The 23923-nt window shown below is 42.5% G+C and overlaps 1 protein-coding gene across 1 annotated transcript in view; it reads left to right on the forward strand.

The window, feature by feature from the left end:
- The window catches only part of SGCD (sarcoglycan delta), a gene marked incomplete at both ends in the record, with an annotated part of 130720 nt that overhangs the window by 93945 nt on the left and 12852 nt on the right, over positions 1–23923 (forward strand). Inside the window, one exon of the mRNA XM_082323726.1 lies at positions 2757–2829. Coding sequence (XP_082179852.1) covers positions 2757–2829 — 73 coding nt within the window. The remainder of the gene's footprint in view (positions 1–2756; positions 2830–23923) is intronic.

Here is a 23923-nt window from a genome sequence, read left to right on the forward strand (position 1 = left end):
CAGGTGGCCCTTTGGGAGATCTTGTGTTCTTAAAACAGAATAATAAGAAATTATATTGTCAAGGCAGGAAGCCTTATCAAGGCAGGTAGCGTTCACTTCTAATTCATATCAAAGGAGAAAACCAGAAGGATTTGGAAATCCCATTCCGGTTCCCAGTGCATAAGGGACTCTTCCATGGATCTGGGAATAAAGACGACAGGAAAAGAGGGTTTAAGAACTGTGTGTAGGGAAAGGAAAACAAGGAGGTGGTGGAAAGGAATAGCAGGCTTTTTTATTTTCAGCCTTCCTGAAATGACTGCATTGGAGTCTTTGCTGGTTTTGTTTCCAAAGTTGCTTCCTGCATTTAAAATAAATAATGAAAGCTTGGAAAACCCCGAGTCATTAGAAATGTGCTAAAGTTTCTCTTTATTCTGCAGGCATTTCTGGTTATATGCAGATCGTTATTTTGGGCTTTGTGTAACTTAAGTAGCTGACTTAAGGCATGTAAAAATGAATTAAAATTACCAGCATAAAGTCACCATTTAAGCAATACAGGTGGAAAGGGTACAAGAATATCTATGTGCACTTCTCCAGCTGCTCTTCCTCATCTTCCTGCCTTCGAAAATCATTGTTTTATTATGCAGATATGTGCAGGCTGCGTCTTTTGCTAAGTTTCATTGCAAAGCTAATAGCCAAGGCAATTGTGTGGATAAGCAGAGACTTAAATCATTTGGAAACTGTTGAGAGAGGACAGATCTGATAATAATAACCTTCATGGCTGGCAAGTTACAGCTGCTTTTGACAACTTGTAACAATGAAGGCTTAGAGTAAAGTTAAGAGCTAAATATCTGTATTGTGCCATAGGATCAATTTCAATTCCCAAGTATAAAGCTTCAAACTTTAGACTGCTTTTATCATCTTTGACATTACTTTGTTTTTCTCTAGGTTAAAAAGGAGTTTTGGTTTGGTTTTTTTAATAAATGTTAGAGTGCTTATTTTCATTCTGATTTTTTCTTCTTTAACACAGTGGGACAGCTTAGTTAATTTATTTCAGTGCAAAGAAAGCGTAGTCTTATTGAAGCCACAGGTGTTTCTCACTTATAGCAGAAGTTACAGAAGGATGTTGTATTAACATGTTTTGCATCATCTCAGAACATTTTTTTACTATAGTGGTGACTTCCAGACTGCACATAGGTAACAATTATAATAGCACCTGTTAAGAGAGATCTCAAATAGTATATGTAAAAGGTCTCATCAGGATCTGTAGTTTGCACCAATAGCTTTATCAAAATAAAAAATAAGGAAGTAAAAAAATGTCACTGGTGCCATTTGCATGGTGACACTGAAATTGCTGTGATGACTACAGGTAAGGAATGACTAATTGTTCACAATATGTCTGAACACAAGACCACAGGTCTAGATTTAGGCATATAGGTCATACTTGCTCACTGGGTAGGTAGCTATATGTGAGAGAAGATTAATTTCTAGTGTACTACTGTGTGTAAGGCAGTTAATACCATTCTTAGCTGTGTTTGAATGGGAAGTTTCAGTGGGAGCGAGACAGTGACGTTCTGTAGCACAGAGCATCAGTGACAGCATCTGGGGACTCCTGTGCCCCAGCAGAGTACTTTAAAAGTGGAATGGGTTCAGAAAAGAGCAATGAGAAGTCCAGAAAATCTGCTTCGCAGTGAATGATTCAGAAAGCTGTAACTTTTCAGAGAATAAAAGAGAAGGTTGGGGTGGTTGGGTCATCATTGGTAACTACCTACAGAAGGTGGAGGGTCTGCTTATGCAGGGCAAATTGGCTGGCACACGAGGACACAGGAAGGTTTAGTGGCTGAAAGCTGAAGTGAGTCCAATTCAGATTAGATGCATATTTTTAAATTAGAAAATTAGGAGAAAGGCTTACTAGTGGATGGCATGGGCTGCATTTGGCTTAAAGCAATGAAGCTGAGAGAGCACATCTTTCTAGAGAGAGACAGCATGGCTCGGTCACAAATATGAACCTGATGCAGGTATGGCTGGGTGAAATGGCCCAACCTGGGCTGTGCAGGCGGTCACGTAAGAGGATTGCAGTGGCCTGAAACTTAGGAAAGCTGTTCATATTGCCTAGCAGTTTACAGCTCATGATCTAAAAACACTCAACAAATGGGGATAGTGCTGCCTTCCCCGCCATCTCTAAGAGAAGGGGGAAATGAGCAGAAGTTAACCGACTTCTGAGTTGGACATCAAACTGGTGGCTGAGCTGGGACTAGAGCAGAGCCTGCTGCCTGCTTGTACTGCATTTCATCGGTGGACACCTCCCTCCTTTTCCCCAGGCAGGAGCACAGCCTGACCTGAGAGACGTTTGCAGTGATCGACCCAAAATTCGGGTTTCTCCTTTGAGTATCTCTCAGAGCCCAGCAAAAGAAATAATTTCATGACATGCATCCAGGTTCATTAGTGTGGGATGTAGCTGGATTAGATGCCTGGTTACCAAGAGGGTATCTTTTCCAAGCTCCCTGCATCAGTTGGGTCGGCAAACACCCCACAGTCAGGGCACAAGCAGCTGTTCTACAGCCAGAAGTGCGTTTTGCAGGCAAATGCCAGTTGTAATCAAGGCAACGAGTTTCAGATGATCAAGGTCTGGTGTTTCCTGGGGACAGAAGGGATGTGTGCAAGAGAGAAGTGGGGTCAGGTGACGGGTAAAATTGTACCTAGGTATGATTTTCAATCACTCCCCTGATAACAGCTTATAATGTTTACAATTTGTCTTCTGTTTTGTTTTGTGATTTCAGGAGCAGAAGGCACAGTGTTCCCTAAATCTATAGAAACTCCCAATGTCAGGGCAGACCCCTTCAAGGAACTAAGGTAAACTTTGGAATATGGTTTAACGGTAACTCAGTGGCGCCTTGTTGGAGTTGTGCGTACTGCTGGGCATCATTTCTGCTTTTGCATAAGCTCTTGGGGGTTCACTTTGGAAGGCATCACCAAGGGGATGCCATGGAAGAGAAGGGATGTGCCGTGTTTACATGTAATATGACCAAGCTAAAGGCAATCATGGGTCATGAGAGCATAGTTTCTCCTCTGTAATATGCTCTGCTTACCCTTGGCTCAGCCTTTGAAAAGAAATAGAGAAATCTTTTCCATGGTTATGCAGGGAGGTACTGGAGTCCATGCTGAATCACAGGGAGTAGCAGCAGGCAAAAAGATGAAGCTCTGCAGTATTATCTGTCTTGCAGAAATGCAAAGTCTCCCTGACCCACACAGGGTCTAGCTGTGCCTGCATGTAGCTGCTGACACTCGCAGAGATGCCGCGTGCTGACAGCAATGTATCAGGAGGGAACAAACAGCACAGCCCCTGAGAAGCAGCTTTGCCCTCAAGCTAATGCTGGGCATTATATTTATTTTATATATATAAAAAAAAAAAAAAGTGTGGCACTACAGGTTAGTTTGGATGACTAGTCCCTGAAAAGAGGTTAATCATATGGCCTAATAAATTATTGACTGAATCTCCTGATATCTTCTGACCAAGAGGGCTGTCGGGGTTTGTCATCAATGCTCTAATTATCCTTCCTTAGAAAAAGAGAGAGAGGGAAAAGGTGAAAAAATCTCCAGAAGGACATCTTGTCCTTAGGTCTTGGGTAGCAGACTCCCCTTTCCTGGAAACTGCTGGGGATGAAGTTGTGCAGGAGTGCTGCAGATTTACTGTGGCTGCACTGAGATGGGAGAGGACCTCTCATTAACTCTCTCTGCTCTAATACTGGGGATAGTTATGGCCCAGACAGATCACTGTGGAAGATGAAGAATATCCTGGCTGCCTTCCCTTGGGTCTACCAGTATCTTTGAGTTTCTCTCTGGAAACACTAATTGTTCCCATTTTGCACTCTGGGGACCGTATGTCAGACAAGTGCAGTGGTGGTGTGATTCAGTTTGTTATGAAAGTTATGTTCTCTTTCTCCACACAGTGACTTTAACCCTGCCTTGTGGTTTTCCCAACCTTGGCATACTTCCTTTAAAAAAAGAGGAAACAGGGGCTTTGCTCAACCTGACGCAACTGCCAGGGCAGCTCCAGGGTCTGCTGTGGAGGAAGGAGCCCCAGGAGGGCAGGGTGCGGTGGTGCAGAGCACACGTACCCTCCATTTCTCCGAGCAGAGCAAGCAAACGAAGCAGTCAGCGGGTGGGTGGATTTGCAGGTGAGGTTCAGGTGACAAAGGCTTTCAGGCACAACCCATGTTTGCTGACATTTTCAGGGAATAGAAAAAAAAAGGCAAGATCATGGCTAAAATATCCAATAGCATCTAAGTAACTTACAAAACCAGGTCCCATTTTCAGTAGTGCAAAAGAGATGCAAGATTTAGGTCCAAGTTTGTGGTTACTTAGGACTTTTCTAAACATGGGAGGGGAATTTAATCCAAATAAGTGTAGGGTGTCATATTGGAGAGGACAAATGTGAATTAAAATGGCCTTAATCTGATTGAGTATGCTTCTGTTCCAAAGAGAATTAAGCTAAATGAAATTGAAATTACTTAATGGCAGTATCCATTCAAGGGGTTGATTCAGTATATTTGATCTGCTTTAAATTCAAATTGTTATTTCACTTGTTTTATGTAGAGACCTATTAGATAACTGACTTTGTTTGAAATTAGTGGACTAGGTGAAAAAAATCCTCTAAAAATCTGGTGGGTTTTTTTCTTTTTCTTCTTTTTTTTAAGGGAAAATCATTGGATAGGATTTACTTTGAAAAAAAAGTCCCACAGGGTCCTAAATCATTTTGTGTGCTTCTGAAAATTTCATCTTGGCAAAAATAAATTATTTTTCCACCACCCTGAGAAGAAGAGAGCCAATGGTAGCACTGTGTAGAGAAAGCAAGGTTTCCCAAGAGCAAATGCTCTGTTCCTCCCCAAACCCAGAACCATCCATCTCTCTCTCTACATGTTGGAGCACTGGCTGCTTCTTAGGTAAAATGGTGCCTTTTGGGTGCAGTACAGAGTTAATAGAGAAAATAATCTTACTCTGGGGGAACATTTTTTGGTACCTTCCTATTTTGATAGCGGAGTGTGTGCATAAGGTGTCCTTTTGGCCTATTTAAAAAGATGCTGCAGTGAAATGGGACTGAATGAGATGGCAGCCTATGGGTCCCGAGCTGTCATACATTGCTAGGAAAGCAGCACTGTAAACATGCACTCAGTAGCCGGCTTGACTCTAAAAGACCTTTTTCTGTAGTAAATAGTGCAAACTTTCTTTCCTCCTTAGGCTGAAGTTCTGGGGGTAGGAAAGTGCACATTCAGCTATTGCAGGCTGTCGGCAGGCGCCACCAGCCTCCATCACTCTTCCTAGACCAAATGGTTACGATTAGTTACGTGGTTTATCCATTTGCTCTTTTCAGTACCATACTGGCTCCCGCTTTTTTGTTAGGAGACTTCAAAATAAGGTGACAGCGACTGTCACTATTGGAAAGAGAGGGGACCAACTGCTCCTGTCACCACTGGGAGTCAGACCATCTGTATGTCTTCTTTCCCTTCCTCCTCTCCTTAACAGACAGATCTCCCCGGCAAGATAGGCAGTACGCCATCGTGCTAGTCATCTCTGTTTCTTTCCTTCTTTTCCTCCCATCTCCCAAAGGCCTTCAGTCATGCCCATGTGTCACGAAGACTGACACGCTCCAAGTGACAGCACACACGTTCTCAACAGACTTTCTGTCCCTGTTTAGCTGACGAATGGTCTTCAGTTCATAATTCATTTATTAGTAACCGGCTGCTCTACAAGGTGGTCATCATCATCTTGGAGAACAGACAAGGCGTGGTCCTCTTTTCTGAGTGCCCTTTTTAAAACGTTTTCATCTGCAATGGTTTAGATGGAGAAAATTCTGGTGGTGATATGCGCATAGCTTTTTGCTTCCATGCTAAGTCCATCACAAGGCTGCAAGAATTGGTTTGGTGCTTGTTTGAACCAGGTCTGGACTTTGCCTCTGAGTCTTCTCAGGAGGTGCTCTCCTTTGCTGCAGACAGGCTCATGTGTCCTAAACCAATCCTATTCAGTATCAGTTGTAGCAGGAATGCCAGAGCTCATAAATGTCTTGTTTAGCGCAGGGTGTTATTAACGGTTCATGTTTCCTATTTGGGATCTAGAATATTCTTTACTAATGACCTAAGAACTAGAGATGGTTGAAAAACTATTTGATACACTTCTGTGAACATTTCCATGTGTTTACTTATTTAAAGTAATTTTAGACTCTTGAAAGTTTTGGTAGTTGTTCATTGGGTTCTAAACTGGTCAAAAACAGTAAAAAGGAAAGCAAACAAATTCAAATTATTTTCAAATTCTTGGAATGTTTAACATTGCAATTCAGTATCCTCGCAAAATAGTTTAGGGGGAGGGCTTGGGAGATTTGTTTGGACATTGAAATATTTGTACTCATCTGCATTGACTCTTTTTAATGCAAGTTGGTTTCTTTGACATACAGTAATGTGATTCTCTGTGTATAAAAGTTGAATTCAAGATGACCTTTTGTCACTGGATTGTTTTAGTAGCACCCAGGGAACTTGGTAAGAGCCTGTCTTGAGAGCCTCTCCTTGACACTGGCAGGACCCACCTGCCTTCCTCTATTTATCTTCTTCCAAAAGGCAAATGTATGCCAAGGAGGCTAACAAGATCACTGCTTTCATTGCCACTGACAGATCCTCCAAGGTGAGGGATAAGGGCCAGACTAGCCAGTGAGAAAGGAAGAAAGAAAATAATTTAGGAGGAGGGGATAAAAAAGTGGGTGATCCAATATAAGAAAAATTATCAGGAGGATGTCGTTAAACTGCTAAGTGCTGGAAACTGGGAGGGCGTACCCTGGATGGGTGCTGTGTATTAATATCCATCTTGGGCTCCTGGTGGGAGCAGGTCCCTGGGCTCAGAGCTGGCGTAGGTGCCTCCCTGATGGCCAGGTCATGCTGGGCAGAGGCACCTGGAGCAAGGAAGCCTGGTTTAGGGCATTTCTGTTCCCAGAGTTAACTAAAAAGAAATCAGACGGCATGAAATGCACTCCGTGAGGGGCAAGCACACACCTGGAATTCATCCACACTTATTTTAGGTTAAAAATGCACTAAACCGCTCATCCAAGGCCAGGAAACCAAGGGTTGACTGTTTTTCCTGTAATGCACAAATATAGTTAAGGGAGAATTAATCCCTTGGCCTTGAAGGGGTAATTTTTGACCAAAGTTAATTATGAAGCACTGAAAGTACCAAATGGCAGGTGAAATGTACTTGCAGCTTGATTTTATTAGTGCAATTCTACCTTACCACATACAGTACTGAACTATCCAAATAGTCCAAGCGAGACCTATTGTAACAAAAAGCAATTTAAATACAGTGCTCAGCTAATGTAACAATACTCGTTTTGCAAAACAATAATTCTTATCGAATTAAGGTTCCTCTCAGCTGCATTTCACAAGGCAGCAGAGACATTTTCAGTAAGTATGAACACAAATAGTGTTTCTGTCTAGAACCCATTACATTAATAAAGATTAAGAGAACAAAAATTAGAGGAAGTGCAAAAAATGAATGGTATGAAAGAGGAAGTAATTGGTGGGAAGTGGAAGTTGTTTATAAAGACTAGTGTATGATACTGAAACACTGTTTAGTTTACAGCAAAGACTTGGGGTTTCCTGGGAGATTTCAGCAAGGGAAAAGTCGTCAATGTAGCCTTGTATCTAGCTGGTGTTATTTTCTGATTGATTTACGAGAAAGGATGCAATTCTTTTCTCTGTTATACCAGTGCAATCTCAATAATTTTGGTAGCCCTACCAGCTTAAAAGACAGCAGAGTTTTGCCTTGGGATGAGCTTTACTTTCCACATTGTAACAAATATAACTATTTTCATATGACACAGATGGGTTGTATTTATATGACTCCACTAAAATCAACACATTCCTATTAGCGTACAACTAAAATGAGAGAACAGATTCCTGGTTTCTAAACTTCAAGGTAATTTAAGTGGACTCTGATGAGTTTCTTTTGAATGGCCAAGGTCCTCATCACTCTCCGTTTTCTAATCTAGGAGACCACATCTGATCTAACAATTCTCCCATGACAGCTAAGGCTTCCTGAAATGCTTGCTGTTGGATGAGACTTTCTCAGAGCAGAATTCACACTGATTTCAGAGCCACGGCCACTTTGCTTTAGCCTTCCCTCCTGTTGACATCCCTTCAAAGCTGCTGCCTGTTCATCTATTATAGAAGACAAATCAAAGGTAGTCTTTCCATAGGCTTCTTGCAGGCAGTGTATTAAGATCTCTTTATACCATTGGATATAAGGCTTGGAGTTAAGGAGGCAGTTGATTTCTGGGCCTTTCATCTGTTAAAGTATTTCTATTGGAACGAAGAGGAGAGAGGGGTTGCAGTTGCCTTTCCTTACCCCAGCAAATCTTCTCTTCAATGGCTTCACCTCTTTCACACCCAGCACCAGAAAGAGGGGATTTAGCTCTTGGTGTTCTTCCCTTCCCTGTTTTTAGCAGGTGAAGCCTAGCTATGGATCAGATGCTCAGGAGGCACACACCTGGGAAATGGCAGAGGCGTTGACAGAGCTTTGCTGACTTATCCTGGCTGGATAAATCATGGCCCTGCCCTGTTCACAGTGCTGCTAATAGGATCTGTCCATAGACAGGCAGATCCTCTTCAAAGAGGGCTAATGGATGGTGAAAGCAGGCTTGGCAGGAAGGGGAGCTTGACATGAAGGTGTTTTGAACGCCTTATATTGCTGAAGTAAAAAATGAGATAAGCTCAAGCTAGGGAAAAAAGAAAAAACAGTTGGAATTTGTGGTTGAGCAGCCTGCAGTGGGGTGCGTGGCTCTGCCCCGATGCAGGAATACGTGGGTGCGAAAGTGTGCATATTCCATCAGAGCTACGTGGCACTGCAAGTGAAAACAGAGGAGTGGGAACAGGCAGCTAAGGAGGCAGATTTCTAAATGAAATTACTGCCAAATGGCATAGCCTATGGGATAGAGAGCAGAGGAAATATCCCTCTCATTTGGTGGTTGGTGGCACGATACACAAGACTCCTCGTTTTCTGCATATAATGAAGCAGCATAATCACAGCTGGAGCAATGGCTCCAGAGAGAGACCAGTTTAACTCTTCCTGGGCCCTGAATAAAATACAACCGCCTGGTTCATTATTCTCTCTCTGTATTTATTCTGTAGGGATTTCCTAATGCAAACAGAGCCTTTTTCTGGGAGATATTAATCATCAATCCTGACTGTTATCTCAGACTGAATATCTTTCTTGTATACAAGATCTGTATCCTGCCTAGGTGTGTTGCGCCCAGGATTGTCATTAGCTTTCAACAGCAGAATGTCGCTTGCTCCATAATCAGAGCATTCATCTAACCTTCGAGTGCTGTTTGCAAAGGTGTACAAGCCAGAAGTCCTCTGGGACCTGAGAAACCCTATCACTGTGACCAATCTGTACAGTCAGACATGCACGTAGATCCATTTGAATAACAAAAATGTGAGCTTTTTTCATTTTTTTTTAACTCTCTGTGCAGCACACCGCTAACCTTGAGCAGAAAATAGATGCTAATAAATGCGAGGTCTTAAAAATGTGAATTATAGCCATTTCACACTCCATGGCAGACTCACACTGGTGAAATGGCTTAATACTTAATTACAATGCTTGTCCTTCTTTCAAGTGCAGATGACATTCCTCAGATAGATTTTGCAATGACATCTGTAGAAATAAGTTGCGAAACTAATTAGTTATTCATATAATACAGAATATTGACTATGCACTGATTAAAAGGATGTGGTGACACATCTAACATGATGTATCTGTCTAGTAGGTTAGTCTGCTCCCTGAGGTGGTATTTTTTGGAAGGTCTTACAGAAAATGATGAAAACACCCTTTAGCCTCTAGAATGCAGTTGTTTATAGAAAATGGTGCCTTTCATTTCCATTTTGATAACGATCAAGGAGGGCTACCATGGTCCGGAGTGGCACGCCTTACTCTTTGTGCCCTGGGAGGAATACCTGGTCTGCAGGCTCTTTGAAGGACCATTTTGAAGGACCTGGTCTGCAGGCTCTTTGAAGGACCATTTTTGGGGTGTCAACTGTAATAGGATCTGCAGATTATTGACTAACTGCAGCTGTAAGTGTCCTAAAAGCAATCATTAGACAACTACCCGGAGAGAAGGGCAGGCAAACCTGCGTTTGTGTCAGTGCATGTTGGGCAACATGTTCGCCTTGCAGCAGAGTCTGGCTAGTGCTGCTGTTATTTATGTAGGGTAGTTGGGAGATGCTGCACCGTGAATTGGTTAGTGTCCTGGTCTGGGATGCGGCATTTGTAACGCTGTGTGAGAGGCTCAGTAACTATTGTTTTGCCAAAACATTTGTACTTGTCGTAGAGCTATTTGTACCAAGGATATTGAGTATGAAATACAGAAGTAAATAGAAAGGTGGCAAGGAAAGCACCTTACCTATCACTGTGATCCCAATCCTTTGCAAATACTGTGATATTTAGGATGTAATCCTGTTCAAAATGACTGAATAGCTCAGAAGAGAAGGAGATTTTCCTTTGAACACTGTTCTTATCTTAAAGAAATGAGATAAATGTAATCCACTGAGCACCATGTTTGCTTTTGGGTAGAAAAATACATGGTTTTGTTTAACATTTCTCTCTGTCCCTTTATACTTTTCCCAAGCTGTGTATCTCTCGTGTCTAAAAGGCGAAGTGAAGAGCAAAGCAGGCAAAATAAAAATCTTTGCCTTACTCAGCGCTCAGTAACTGCTTTTAGGGAAGAACTATCTCCCCGCTGAGAGTTCACACACGAGCCTGGGAGCTCTCTACCAAACAGAGCTCCCTGTGCCCGCAGCCGCGCAGAGCCCAGCGCGGGAACCGCAGCTGGGGTTTCACCTGCTGAAGAGCAGCAGTTAACAAACCAGCTTCCTTAAAACCGAGCATTTAACATGAACTTCTCATTAGCCTGGTACAAAATAGGGAAGGACAGCTGAGACGCTTTCCTGCCCGAGTAAGGAGTTCCTCAGGGTTTTGTTTCCTTCTGCTGATGCCGGAGGGTTTGGCTGTATCAGGGCAATAATACTTATTATTTAGTGTGGGTGAGGTACTTTGAGCTATACAAGTGCAGTGTGATTAAAAAGGACACTTTTACAAATACACTAATTGTACTTCAGACTGTAGTCAGGAATGAATAGCTGTTGCATAACCCTATTAAAGAGAGGAGAAAAATGTGTCCATAACTATAACGGGATCCTTTCTTTTGAAAGCAGTATTTTGTACACTTATTAAGAGAAATCATAAATATTCACTGTGCCTACAGAATCTTTATTCTGGATTTATGTTTCATGTGGAATACAATTGTTTTCTCTAGGCCAAACAGGAGTAGCAATGTCATTTCCTCATGACTTGAATTGATTCTATCTTTTTAATGTGCGGTGGCTGCTGCTGCTCTACTCTCCATGTGTATTTTGCAGTATGTGTTTATCCCGTGGGTCGCTGTGGCACCTCTGGCTGTTTTGAATAGTAATGATTTACAACCAAATAGCATTGCTGAGTTCACACTAAAGGACTGTCACTCCCTGCTTCTCACATGGTGTTTGGACTCAGCGCTGCCTCTTGGCGTGGAGGCAGCATGTGGGTAATGAGAACCCCTTTCTAAATATGACTCGGCAGTCAAACCTGTCCCTCTTTGGGGACCCACACACAACCCCTACTTTCTCCCCTGGCCTCTCCTTCATCTGGAAGGATAATAATATATTATAAGTGTGTGAGCATTCGCTGTGTGCTGCCATGCGCTTTCTGGGCTCAGTAGTGAGTTGGCTCAGCAGCTTTGGACTGGAGATGGTCGATGGCCCATCTTGCACCTTTTGCATGCTCATGTCCCATGAAGGGAGGAAATGGAAATGCAGAAGCTACTTGTGCCGGCAGCACAGGCAGAAGCTGGCAGGTGGTTCCTCTTTCTCTTCTCCATCTTAGTAAATTTGAGAGCCTGTGGACTTTCCCACCTCATTTCCAGATTCTGCTGACACTTCTGAAGCTGGCAGTCCCCTGCTCTGATTCCCAGCTGAGTTGGCATTGGAGTGACTCACTGAAAAAAAATAGCATTTTTTTGCGGCCAAAAATGCGAAAGCACCGTGTTAAAGGTGGAGCATTGCTGGTTTGAAAGGCAAAGTGGCAGCCACCATTTCATCCATCAGCAGAGGTGGCTGCTATAAATACATACCTCAGTACATACAAACATCTTTGCTGGCAAGTAAAATACTGCTGTGTTTCACTTCAGCTGCACAAGGACATTGTGTCCTTGGATAGAAGAAGCCAAACTTACAAGCGTGTGTTTCACACGGTGTTCTGTGGCTTCGGGGCCATGCAGGAGATGAGGAAGCAGAAAGGTGATTTCAACCCAGTAACCTGCCAAAAAGCAGGTGAGTGGCTCCCAGAAAGCCTGAAAAAAACCACATTCAGAAATACAGCTCAGTTCTCTAGAGAGGAGGAGCAAATCTCCCGGGGGTGGGCAGTAGCTGCAGAAGGAGAGGAGCTTTCCCCCCGGGTTAGGGTAACACAAATGGGTATCGGGCTCTGGGGACCCTCCTGGCAGCTATTTTGCCAGCTGAAACTCAGCTGCAATTCTCTGTTTCTCATGTTGGGTTGACCTCAGTTCTTGAGTTGTCTCTTGCTTTTCACAATACAAAAAGAAAAACACATTCTTTCCCTCCTTGCCTCGTTTCATGTCATTAAGGACGGTTGTGGGAAGGCTGGCTGAGGATGTGTTATAAAGTGACACGGGGGAATCAAGCAAGAAAGTAAACCAAAAAAATCCCAAACTTAGGTCATCAAGGATCATAAAAGAGGTTGTAAAGCAGAGGGGAAATGGCCTCCTGGTGAGTTTGAGAACAGCTGAGAGGGCTGGATAATGAGGGGATGTGCTGCTGTAAGGAGATGTTCCCTGCCAGTGAACTCAGTGAAGATCTGCTTATATTTCATATAATAAGGGCAAAAAGCAAGACACAAAGAGTTTATGCTGCTAGTGCTGAACCGTGTGGCAGTGATAAAAATATGTCATGTCCTGTCCACTTCCTTAAGTATTAACATTTTAAAAGACAGAGAAAGAAGTAAAGTAAAATGTCAGTTTAATTTTTTTATTAAGGATTTGGTGTCTTAACTTTAATGAAGGAGTAATAAATATAAATGGATATTAATGGAAGGTTATTAGAGCTGTTCATTTTGATAGAAAATATGCAGTATCTTCTCGTGCAATGCCAGAGGTTAAAGATTATTATTGCTTCCTAAGGTTTCCGAAATTAAATTCTCTCTCTTATGACCCACAAGGTATGATTGAAAATGTGTGCATGTGAAATGGTTTGCAATAAATTCATATTGCAATAAAAGTCTCTTTAGAAAAACAGGATATCTTACAAGAATCAGCTGGGGAGCTCTGTCTAAAGATGAAAGCTTTTTTATAAACCTGGAGAATTTCATTTTGGAAACTCAAGTGCTGCCAGAAGGATCACCTGGAAAGCACAGAGAAACTTGTGAAAAGGTCCTGAGCTTTCAGCCGGTGGTTGAAACCCAGAGTTCCCTGGGTTAAAAACTACTTGACTTTAACAGGCTTTTATCTGGTGTATACACTTCTAATTAATTAGAAATGACATTTCTGACAGAGCCTTTTAGGGTACAAAAAATAAGTCCTTCATGATTGCTGTTCATTTCTCTCTAAAGCCTCCAAACCTCTCACTACCAGATAAGCAATTCTTGTTCCCCTGGGACAGAAGGAACTGTGCTGGGAGCAGAGTGGAAAAAGCCAGTCCCGACCATACGGTGCCAGGAGATTTGGGCAATGCATTTCTGCTCCTCACCAAATCCAAACCTTTAGGTGTATATCATACTGCATGGCTTAATTCAGTAATAATTTTCGAAGTACAGAAACTTTGGTAATGTGGAATTATCGATGCAGTTTTGGTGTTAGTACTAATAGGCTAAATCCTGTAGGCAGTGCTTTGCCTTTATTAAAAAAAAAATTCCCATGAAATCATGAGGTAATGATGGCCTTACACAGCACGTTACATCCCTTGATCACTTCTGTATAATTCACTCCAAGTTAATGAGGTCTTCTTGTAAACACGCTGTATGCATTTCTGCATGAGCTGCACATCTGGAAACAGCCCGGGTCCTGAATTCAGCCCTGGAATCTGGTAGCTGCCTTAGTGTGGAACTTGGCCCATCTATGCCCTGCATACTTCCATAAATGCTCAGGTTTTGCTATATGGGATCAAACTGAATGTATCAAGAAGAGAGTAATTTGTCATTCGCTTAGGCTCAGTTCCTCATCCCCATCATCAGTTCATGCCTAATTCTTTGCAAAAAAAAAAGTCTTACTGAAAACATTCAAGGGCAATACAGTTCAAGAGAATGGAAAATGGAACACTAAATCTCTCCTAGTCCTTTCCTGCTTAGCATGTGACAAATTTTCTAAAACACCCACTAAATATGTTGATTTTATGGGTTCTCAGTTGAGCAGTGGGGTATCATTTAATCTCTCCATCCATTGGCATTGTTCGGAACAGTGAGAGAGGACCAAGCAATGACTTTGTCAGAACATTTTGCAGAGCTCTGAGGTGCATGGCATTCAAGCAACGTCACACCAGGAGTCTAAATCTATGAGTCTAGAGGTTACTTACAGATAGAAAGAATAAATCAAGCAATAAAGGATGCCTATAAAAAAGGATGCTGCCTCTTAAATGAAGACACTTTAGAGTTCATCATAAACCTCTGACATATATTCAGTCACTCTGCCTGCTGTCACAATCTGAAATATATTTCAAGGTGCCTGCATGTTTTATGCTGTAACCTCTAATAAATACATGCACATTTTCAATGATGTTGCATCATACCTTGTGAACTGATGTGACTTGAAAGGGGAAGTGGTGTCAATGCAATGGGAGTTCTGCAGGCAAAGGTGCTCAGATACATATTAAAAGTGTTTCTCTGACTCATGCAGTATGGCAAAATGTCTGTGCCATACCAGAGTAAGGGCTGGTTTCATAATCATCACTTTGAGGAAGCTCTCCTCTAGCTGGATGCCAGTTCTCTCTTCCCAAGTGAAGCAAAGTGCATACTATTTCCTTAATGTCTGCCTTTCCTAGTCCAGGCTATGGTAGGTTCCAGTACTGGCTAACCTGCCAGTGTGACCGAACTATTCCACAACAAATTAAATGCTCTTTTAGATTTGAATTTCCAGGGAAAAAAATGATATAAACAAAAGAAAATCTTTGGCTGTGCTTTTACTTATTACCTTCCAAGAGCTAGGCTGAAATTTTGACAGAGCCACCAAATACTTGCATATAATGGTTCTCTTGCTCCCAAGTCGAGATTATGGCTCTTTTGAAAGAATGATTACAAGTGTTTTGTAGGACCAATCCTTAAAATTGACCATCCCTTAATTTGTAGTAGATGCTAGGAATTAACAGTGTGGCGTTGATTTATGGAGCTATCCAGGCCACCTCTGCAGAGCTTCCTTCTTTTCAGAGATGAGTATTCTGGGAACCTGCTAGTATATGTGTTATCCATCAGGACCTGTCAGCCACTCTCCATATGGTTTGCTGCAGTCAGAAAAATGCAAAATTCTTTTTAAAAGTGTCATTTTCTACAGTTCAAGAAGTGCGCTTTCTGAAAGAGAGATTAACAGTGAAGCAGAGCAGGCAATAATTATTATTAGTCAATATTTCTGAAAGTAACTTAAGCCATTTGAGCACCTAATTTGAGAGATTCATTTTTTATAATGCTTGATTTTTCAGAGTATGATGGTCCGTACTGTATAATTATCAGGGGGTCACAAGCTGGTCATTTTAAAAAAGAATGTTGGACAATAGGGGCATTTTCTACTTGGTTTTAAAAAAAAAAAAAAAAAAAAAAAAGAAAGAGGAACCAAACTTAGAAAAAAAAAATAGCTGATGCTTTAAGTGCTTGTGGCCGCTACAAGAATGTGCAGACTTTGCAAATCTGACTCAACTACTTGAAAAATGATGGAATCTACTTCCAGTGAAAGGCTAGAGGCATAGCGAAGAGACCGGGATGATCAGTTATCGCATGAGAATAGTACGGGGTTCCTGTGGGGTGCCACTAAACTACTTCTTATAAAAGACCATGTAATCTTGACTTCAAAACATGTCAGAATTACCATGTTTTTTTAACAGACCTATGCATATATGTGGAAGTGCTATGTGTAGTAAGGGAGAAGCGATGCCTCGTGCTTCTTCTTCTATTGGCTTATCTGGTTTTTTTTGGCATTAGAGTTACCACAATACCAAAGTCGGAAGAGTTTAATGTATGTGAATTCGAGACTTCGGATAGTGTACAAGGTGTATAGACAGGTAGATTCAGCGTTACTTTCAATGTGAATAATTACTGCTTTATCCTGGGTGGTAGAACAGCTATTTTCCATTTCAAACCTTAGTATACTCATGGAGATGGTGAGGCTGTTGTGTTTTTTTCAGGGTTATAACTTTGAGTGATCTATGGGCGATGCTAGATTTGAGCATGTGTAAATTCCATTCTTCTGTGATGGGTAAGGCCCTGATTGCTGGGGAGTTAATGAAGCTGCGTCTGGATGGGCAGCCAGCGAGCACACCACGCTGTGCTATTGAGCAAGCCACTCAGAAATACTTTGGCAGCTTTGCTATTAGCACAGCTCAGCTTTTCCTGCTGTGCACTTGGCTAATATAAATATTCCTGAGCTGCTTTTATATATACTCAGGCCACCAGCATGTGGTCTACTTTTTTCCTGAACCCCTACCATTTCTTATATTGGAATAGGAGAATTTAGAGCTATTTGAGTTCTATTTCTGTATTCACAGCACAGAACGCAGTGAGAGCGAGAGCTGGATGTCACACTTGCAGGACAAGCTGCATTCCTCTCCCCAGGTGCAGCCACCAGGTCCTCACCCTTTTGGATGGGATGCCAAAGGTCTTCCATTTCCACACCAAACCCTGTGACAGCCCTCGGTGCACAATGCAGAGCACTATAGAAGTAACCACGCTGGCTTTGGCACTGGAAGAGGGACAGCCCAGGTACCTGGCAGCTTTGCCTGGGATGATTTGGCCTCCCATGTTGCGTGTTGCTCCCTGTAGAAATGTTCTCCGTGCATCAGCCGCGCCTGTTCTGCAGGTCTAACTGAGCTGAAGGGCTGATGTTCCTGTTCCTCAACAGTAAGTGTGCATGGCACAAACGTGGCAGGCCCCACTAGCAGCTTTGACATCTCCAGCAGCGGAAAGGACTGGTAAATTTGCCGCAGGAGAGCTCACGGTCCCATTTGCCAAGCCCAGTGCCTATAGTGTAGCCTAGCTCACTTTCAGTGGAAAGCAAATAGAAAAATCATTTTCACAGTGCCCCGCAATGTTTATCTTCCAGGTTGGCTGGCCTGCAGTGACATTAGTGTCCCCAGAGCTTCTGAACTTAATCATTTCCAGTTGCTGCTTGCCTGCTTGAAGCAGTCCTAGCCCACCCTCCAGTGTATTCGTCCTGCCAGTCACTATGGGAACAGCAATCAAAGCTCATATTTATGGCTCTGTAGATGTCCAAGGTCACAGAGCACAAGCCTAGTGGGAACAATTAAAACAGGCCTGTCCAGTTATATCTCTTTAAGCTCTCCCCACATTATACCTCTAACTAGAGCAGTAAAGTTAAAGCAGCATGACTGTCAGGATGTGACTGCTTTATAAAAGATATCCTTTAGAGGAGATAAAGATACTGTCATCTGTAGAAGCATACTAGGAGTGTAGTCAGCATCGCTGGATAAAACCTGCCCCCAGGTTTGACTCCGCATCCCCGCTGCCAGAGCTGCGCCCTGCCGGACCCGGCCGTGCCCTGCAGTCCCGGGCGGGCATTCCTGCTGGAGGAGCTGGGCTCCGCGGGCTGCAGGAAAGGTGGTCCTACCTCGTCCACCACGAATGCTGCTGGGATGGAGTTGTTTGAACTCTTTTGAAGTGGCAGAGTATGGTTATACTGGTTTGGGGGGGTTGTGTGGTTTCAGTGTCTTTGCCCTGTGTACTCCGTTACTGTCATCACCTATAAATTAAAAATTGCAAGTGTTCATTTTTAGGGTAACAGCAAACGTTTATGCCTGTTGACTTGCTCTATAGCAGTAGACAGGAAAAAAGAGAACTGTGGGAATCATTGGAGTAAGATGGAGGGAAGAACTGCAGTGAACTTAATAATATCTGGGGGACAGAAAAGTAATTCTTTGGCAATTTCCAACTTTTGTAAGAGGCAGCTGTCTCCCTCTCTCCTCTTGTTTATGCCAGAGTCAGGTTCTATTGAGAGACCTGTGTGATGGGACTCATGATCCCATTGTCCGTGTTTTATTGAGTCCGGGGATGAAATAGGTTCCTTCCCTTGAGCATTAATGTGGTGCGTTACGTAAGAATGAAAATCATTTCAACCAGAAGATCCAGCAGCAGATACTGTGTGAAGATATGATACAGTTACCTCCTTCACATGCAACGGGCACAGAAAGATGCAATACCAGAATTTTAAAAACAGGCCAGCAGGCATGTAAGCATCTTTACAAATCTCCAGTCTTTTTCAATGGTTCTGTTAATTTTAAATATATTCCCTTCCATTTCATAGCTAATTGACTTCAGGTAACCAGAGCATGTTTGGCTAATATTTTCTTACGTAGGATTAGTTCCTAAATGCTGTAGCTGAAACGAGTTCTTACTGTGCATGATGTTGTGTGGACAGTGAAAGAGAGAGTCCTTGCACCTCACTGTGTCCCGAGCAAACAAGAAGAGACAAAAGGAGACCGGGCACGGCACACTGAAATGACCTCTCTGGTGGCGTGCAGCAGTGCAGGCGCTGAGGCAGGAGAAGACCCAGGTTGACTCCCAGGCCATTGCCTCTCCACCACTTCTAAATTGCTTTGAAAAACAAATATCCGCTGCCACAATAAACTGGGATGCTGGGATGTTGTATGGACACAAGAATGTGTTTTAGAACAGCAGCTCAAAAAACACCAAAGTTTCCATTTTGAAGCTTTGGACTCGCAGTATTGAACGCTTCCCTGGCATGTTGGTGTACTGCCCACGGGTTGGGGTTGTTGGTTCTTCACCTTCGAAAATCACAGCCAAGTGTTGGTCAATATTTGGATCCAACTTGAAAAGCTGTATTTTGATATCTAGGCAACCTTGAAGTGAAAAATGAAAGGAAATATTGATAAAATCTGTGAGTCATTAATGTTGAGAATATTATTTACACGTCTTGGAAGGGAGGGACGGGAGGTAACCAGCTTCGAGTGCCTCCTCCCTGCTGAGGAAATGTCTCTGAAGGAAATTTTCTACTGTATTTCTGTGACACAGATATGTAGATTTCTCGGAGCACTATATGGCAGGCTTGATATTCAGTGTGAAAACAAGTGATCTGTTAGGTTGACTCATTCCAGTGTTTTATCCCAGCAGTGATGCTGGGTAATGTTAGCAAGTGGGTAATGGTACTGGTTTGGACTGGAAGGTCCAGTGTTGAACGTGGCTCCTCAGCGTGGTGCGTGGATGTGACACAAATGTCCTCATTTCCTTGGGGCCACAAAGTGAGGACTGGATTCACTATTCTGGAACTGGAATTAACCACTCCTGGCTGCTGGGACATGGGGGGGTTACAAGGAATGCTGAGTTTTGCTGTTCCCCATGCGAGGGTGTGATGGGCCAGCCTTAGCACATAGTGCTTCTCTGTCTACGGGAAGCAGATGACACTTGGAAACCTGGCAGAGTGGCAGCTTCAAATGGTAGGAATCGAGACATCTTACATACCTTTTGCTTGAAAGAACAGAAACACACCAGCATCTTAAAGAGAAGGGAAAAAACGTACCCTAAGTTCTGCTCTGCCTGGCTCGGTGGTGGCTTTGGTTACTGCCACAGATGAAGACCATGATAGTAATTTTCACCGGGAAGGTTTTAGCAGTGGTGGCCACCCACAGAAAATTGTCCATATTCCATGTGCACTGGAGGAACCCAAACAGAGTTTAAGTTCTTGCCTGTTTTATTTTCCCTCCTGCTGACTGCCAAGCAGACAATCAATATCTAGTGTTAATATGACTGCTGAGAGATACCATGAGGGTGCAGGCAATTCAAAAAAAGCAAGGGATTCCAGGAAAAAACATTACACCTTACAGCTTTGATTGTTGTTCGTTTCGAAGGCAGTAAAATAACCACAATTACTTTTTTCTCTTGCAATGTTTCTTCATTATTATTATTTTGTTTGGCCATGCAAAGGAAGAATTAAGGTTGATTTTAAGGTCCAATTTCCTTTCCCGTGTTATGTTTCCAAGGTAACTCTATGGACTTCGTTTAAAGGCAGTACTTGGGAAGTCAGTGGGGCTACTCTGTGTACCTGGGGGCATTCCCACCACACAAAACCATCTGGTGAAGTTACCGGGAGGTAATGGCTCAGGGCCATGCTCTGCAGCGGAGGTGGCAGTCTGCTATGAGAAAGTTTTTTAGTTGGCTTGGGTACTAGGAGAAATCAGTGGCAAAGAGTTGCCTGTATCACTTTGCTGTGTTGGGGAGAATTAAACCTCCTGGGCTGCGCTGAGCCATCCCCACCACCGCTGTACTGCAGTAAACTCAGGGAGCACTGAATGCGCTCGCACGTGGTTGCAAAGGCAGTTCATCACAGGGCTGGAAATTCAATTCCAGTGCTTCAGCCACAAAGCCAGTCCTCCTGCCTGGCTGCCTCTCTTTTTAAAATCAAAATAAAATAGAGTAAAATGAAATTAAATTCCCAGCTAAAAACCTGTTCTAGGAAGTGGTTATGCCACTGAGTGGTATGCAGGCTTTTCTGACATCAGTTCTTTTTTTTTTTTTTTTTTTTTAATTCATTTCATTTCGCCTCCATTTGACCTCTTCCATTAGCAACTGTAATTGTCTCTTTGTTATCTGCTAAAAAGTCCTATAAGGGAAGTTATTACACTCAAAATGGAGACTTGCCCAAGGAAAAAAAAGATGGAAGGAACTTCATGGCAGTCAAGAAATACTGAACTTTTTGTCATTTTGCTGTGATTGACCCAAGGAGCTGGAGAACAGATTTCTATACCTTAAAACAAACAAGGTCAACAACCTACAGCATGGATGCCAGCCATAGCACAGTGGCACATATCAAATAGCATAAGCAGAGCCAAGAGAAGGGATCACAGCTTGTTGAGACAAGCACCTGTGAGCAGCAGTGCTTCATAGCTCTGTTCCCACCAGTTCCAGGTGGAGCAGGACAGGAATGTTGCTGCCCTACATAAAGATGGGTTCATGCCAATATGGTCATCTCCCAGCACACGGTGAATTGGCACCACCAGGCTCAGCCTCTCTTTTAGTTAAGAAAAATATCATCTAGCATATCTCTCTTGAAAGATTGCCAAACCTTACCTTAAAATGTGTGTTTTTACTCAGGAGTGATTATATGCAAAAGATAAACAGAAAACAGTTTCATTTTTAGTTGAAGATAAATTGATGCTAAGAATTTGCAAAACATCCTATTCCCAGAATTAAAGTAGTCCCTTTGGAGACATCTCTGTACTCTCTTTTTCAGCAAGTTGGATTTTTGGTTTTTTTTTTTTTTGTTTCCCAATCTCTTTCTCTCTCTGCTCCATTCCTCCCTCCACTCACCCACACAATCTCTTTATTTTCTTCTCTGCACTGTTTCCCAACCTATTTTCCTTTGCATATTTCAAAGCAAGAAATTAGTTGGAAATCTCAAATAGTGTCAAGATTTTCAGTTCTAGACTATCAAAGAGCTTTGAGACTAACTTCTTCAAATACTCCCCATCACTTCTGTTGCCCTGCCAAACTCCTCGGTGTGAAATGGCGACCTGTCACATGGAGGAACACTGGGCCCCTGTCTCAATCTCTGTCCTCAGCAGTCTTGCCCATTCCTTGGCTTTGTTTTGGCATTCCTCCAGAGAAGATGTGTTCATTTTTAAGTTATTTGTATTCTCTTCTGCACATTGTAAGTTGTACACAGGAAAATTTTCCAAATTGTCAAAATAGGTTACGAAGCAGTGCTATAACAGAGGGATGCAGAGGAATCTTACATCGGCGGATACTTCTTAAAAATTGGTTGTCTTGTTAAAAGGCAGATTTCAGTTCAGCTAGGTTTGATACAGAAATGAACAACTGACTTCCAGACTGGTTTATGCCAGAAATCAGACTAGACACTGGTTATCACTTCATTCAGTGGTAGTATCCTGACCTAGACAGCATCTTTTGTCATCTCTTCTTGCTATCCCAGCTTTAGCAGGTAGTAATAAGTATGGGAAAAGTTAGGTCAAACTTAGTGATTGCCAGTGGTTTTGACCCTGTAAAAGGTATTTCTTCTCACTGGAGCCAAGTCCTACATCTCTGTGCATGGTCATAGTTGCTTGTACAAGGAAGCGTGTGTGAGCTTGTGTCTGCCAGGCAGCAGAGCAGGGAACTGCAGCTGGAAATAGGAATCGTGCCTCTAATCAGGGAGCAAGGCTGTGAACGAGTGGTCTGGAGAGTGAAGCACCTCCCTAACTCTGAGCGGGAGCCCAGCACATTTGAAAAGAGGATGGTGCAGTATTGTTGCATAATAATGGGCTGGATTTGAAGAGTTTGGATCATTTCTGTGGCCTTACACATGCAGACATACAACTGTATTGCTGGTGTAAATTGTGACTGTGAAAGAGGCCACAATTTTGGCATTTGCATCCCTTTCGATTTACAATTTATGCATATTTACCGTTTTGTGAAGTGTAGTGGGGACAGCAAATGGTACATCTTCTGCATAAAAATGAAAAGTAACTGAAAACCTGTTACATGCTCTATATAGCTCTGATCAGAGGGGGGAAAATGACTACAGATTTGTGGTTGACAAGCTTCAGAAAAGGTTCAACAGAGTGTGAAAATTGACATTTAGCAAATAGCAATTCAGACTTCATTTTTTTGTGAAGCTGCTTGAAATAAACTGCAGGTTTTAAACAAAATGTTTGGTCAGTTGTTATATTGGATGTTGCTTGTCTCATTACTGCAGTTAATTAAAAGAGGGGACAAAAAGTCAAAGCCATAGTCAATAAGTTTGTTAATAAAGATTTAATTTGGTGGAATCATTATAAATTGACTGTACAATGAATGGATATGCCACAGGAGTATGAATGTCTGAAGGTCCATAAATGGGTTTTCAGAAATAGCCATCAGGTTGCAGCCAATTTGTCATGCTAAATAAATCCACTTAGGCAAGTGTGTACATGTTTCCAAAGGATATCACCACCAAGTGTGTGAGGAGCGGCTGAGGGAACTGGTTTTGTTCTAGCTAGGTGGGGGTCGGTCTCTTCTCCCAAGTAACAAGTGATAGGACGAGGGAAAACGGCCTCAAGTTGCACCAGGGGAGGTTTAGATTGGATATTAGGAAAAACGTCTTCATGGAGAGGGTAGTCAGGCACTGGCACAGGCTGCCCAGGGCAGTGGTTGCGTCCCCATCCCTGGAGGTATTTAAAAGCCCGGTAGATGTGGTGCTTAGGGACATGGTTTAGAGGTGGGCTTGGCAGTGCCAGGTTAACATTTGGATTTGATGATGTTAAGGGTCTTTTCCAACCTAAATTATTCTATGATTCTGTGATGCATACAGACACACCTTTTTTCAAGCAGGTTTTTTATTCTACCATTTCAAATTCCTTTTCGTTTTGTTATCTCTATATTTCTCATTGTAAGTGATTTACTATTAAGTCTTTTTAGAAGGAATAGAATAAATCATCAGAGAAGAGAAAAAGTAAATCATCACTGCAGAAAGCACTGTAGGCTGAACCTGTGCACTACCCATGTGAGATTTTAATCTGTCTGACCCTTTTCCTTTACGTCTGACCAAACGGCAGGTAAAAACCCATGACAGATAGACTTCAAAAAGAATTTAAAAATGGAAATCTAGATCAACATTTCTTTGCTTCGTAAAGCAGTTCTGATGTAGAAGACTGCATGT

Source organism: Platalea leucorodia, assembly GCF_965183815.1.
Source record: "Platalea leucorodia genome assembly, chromosome: 11".
In the NCBI taxonomy this organism is placed as follows: Eukaryota; Metazoa; Chordata; class Aves; order Pelecaniformes; family Threskiornithidae; genus Platalea; species Platalea leucorodia.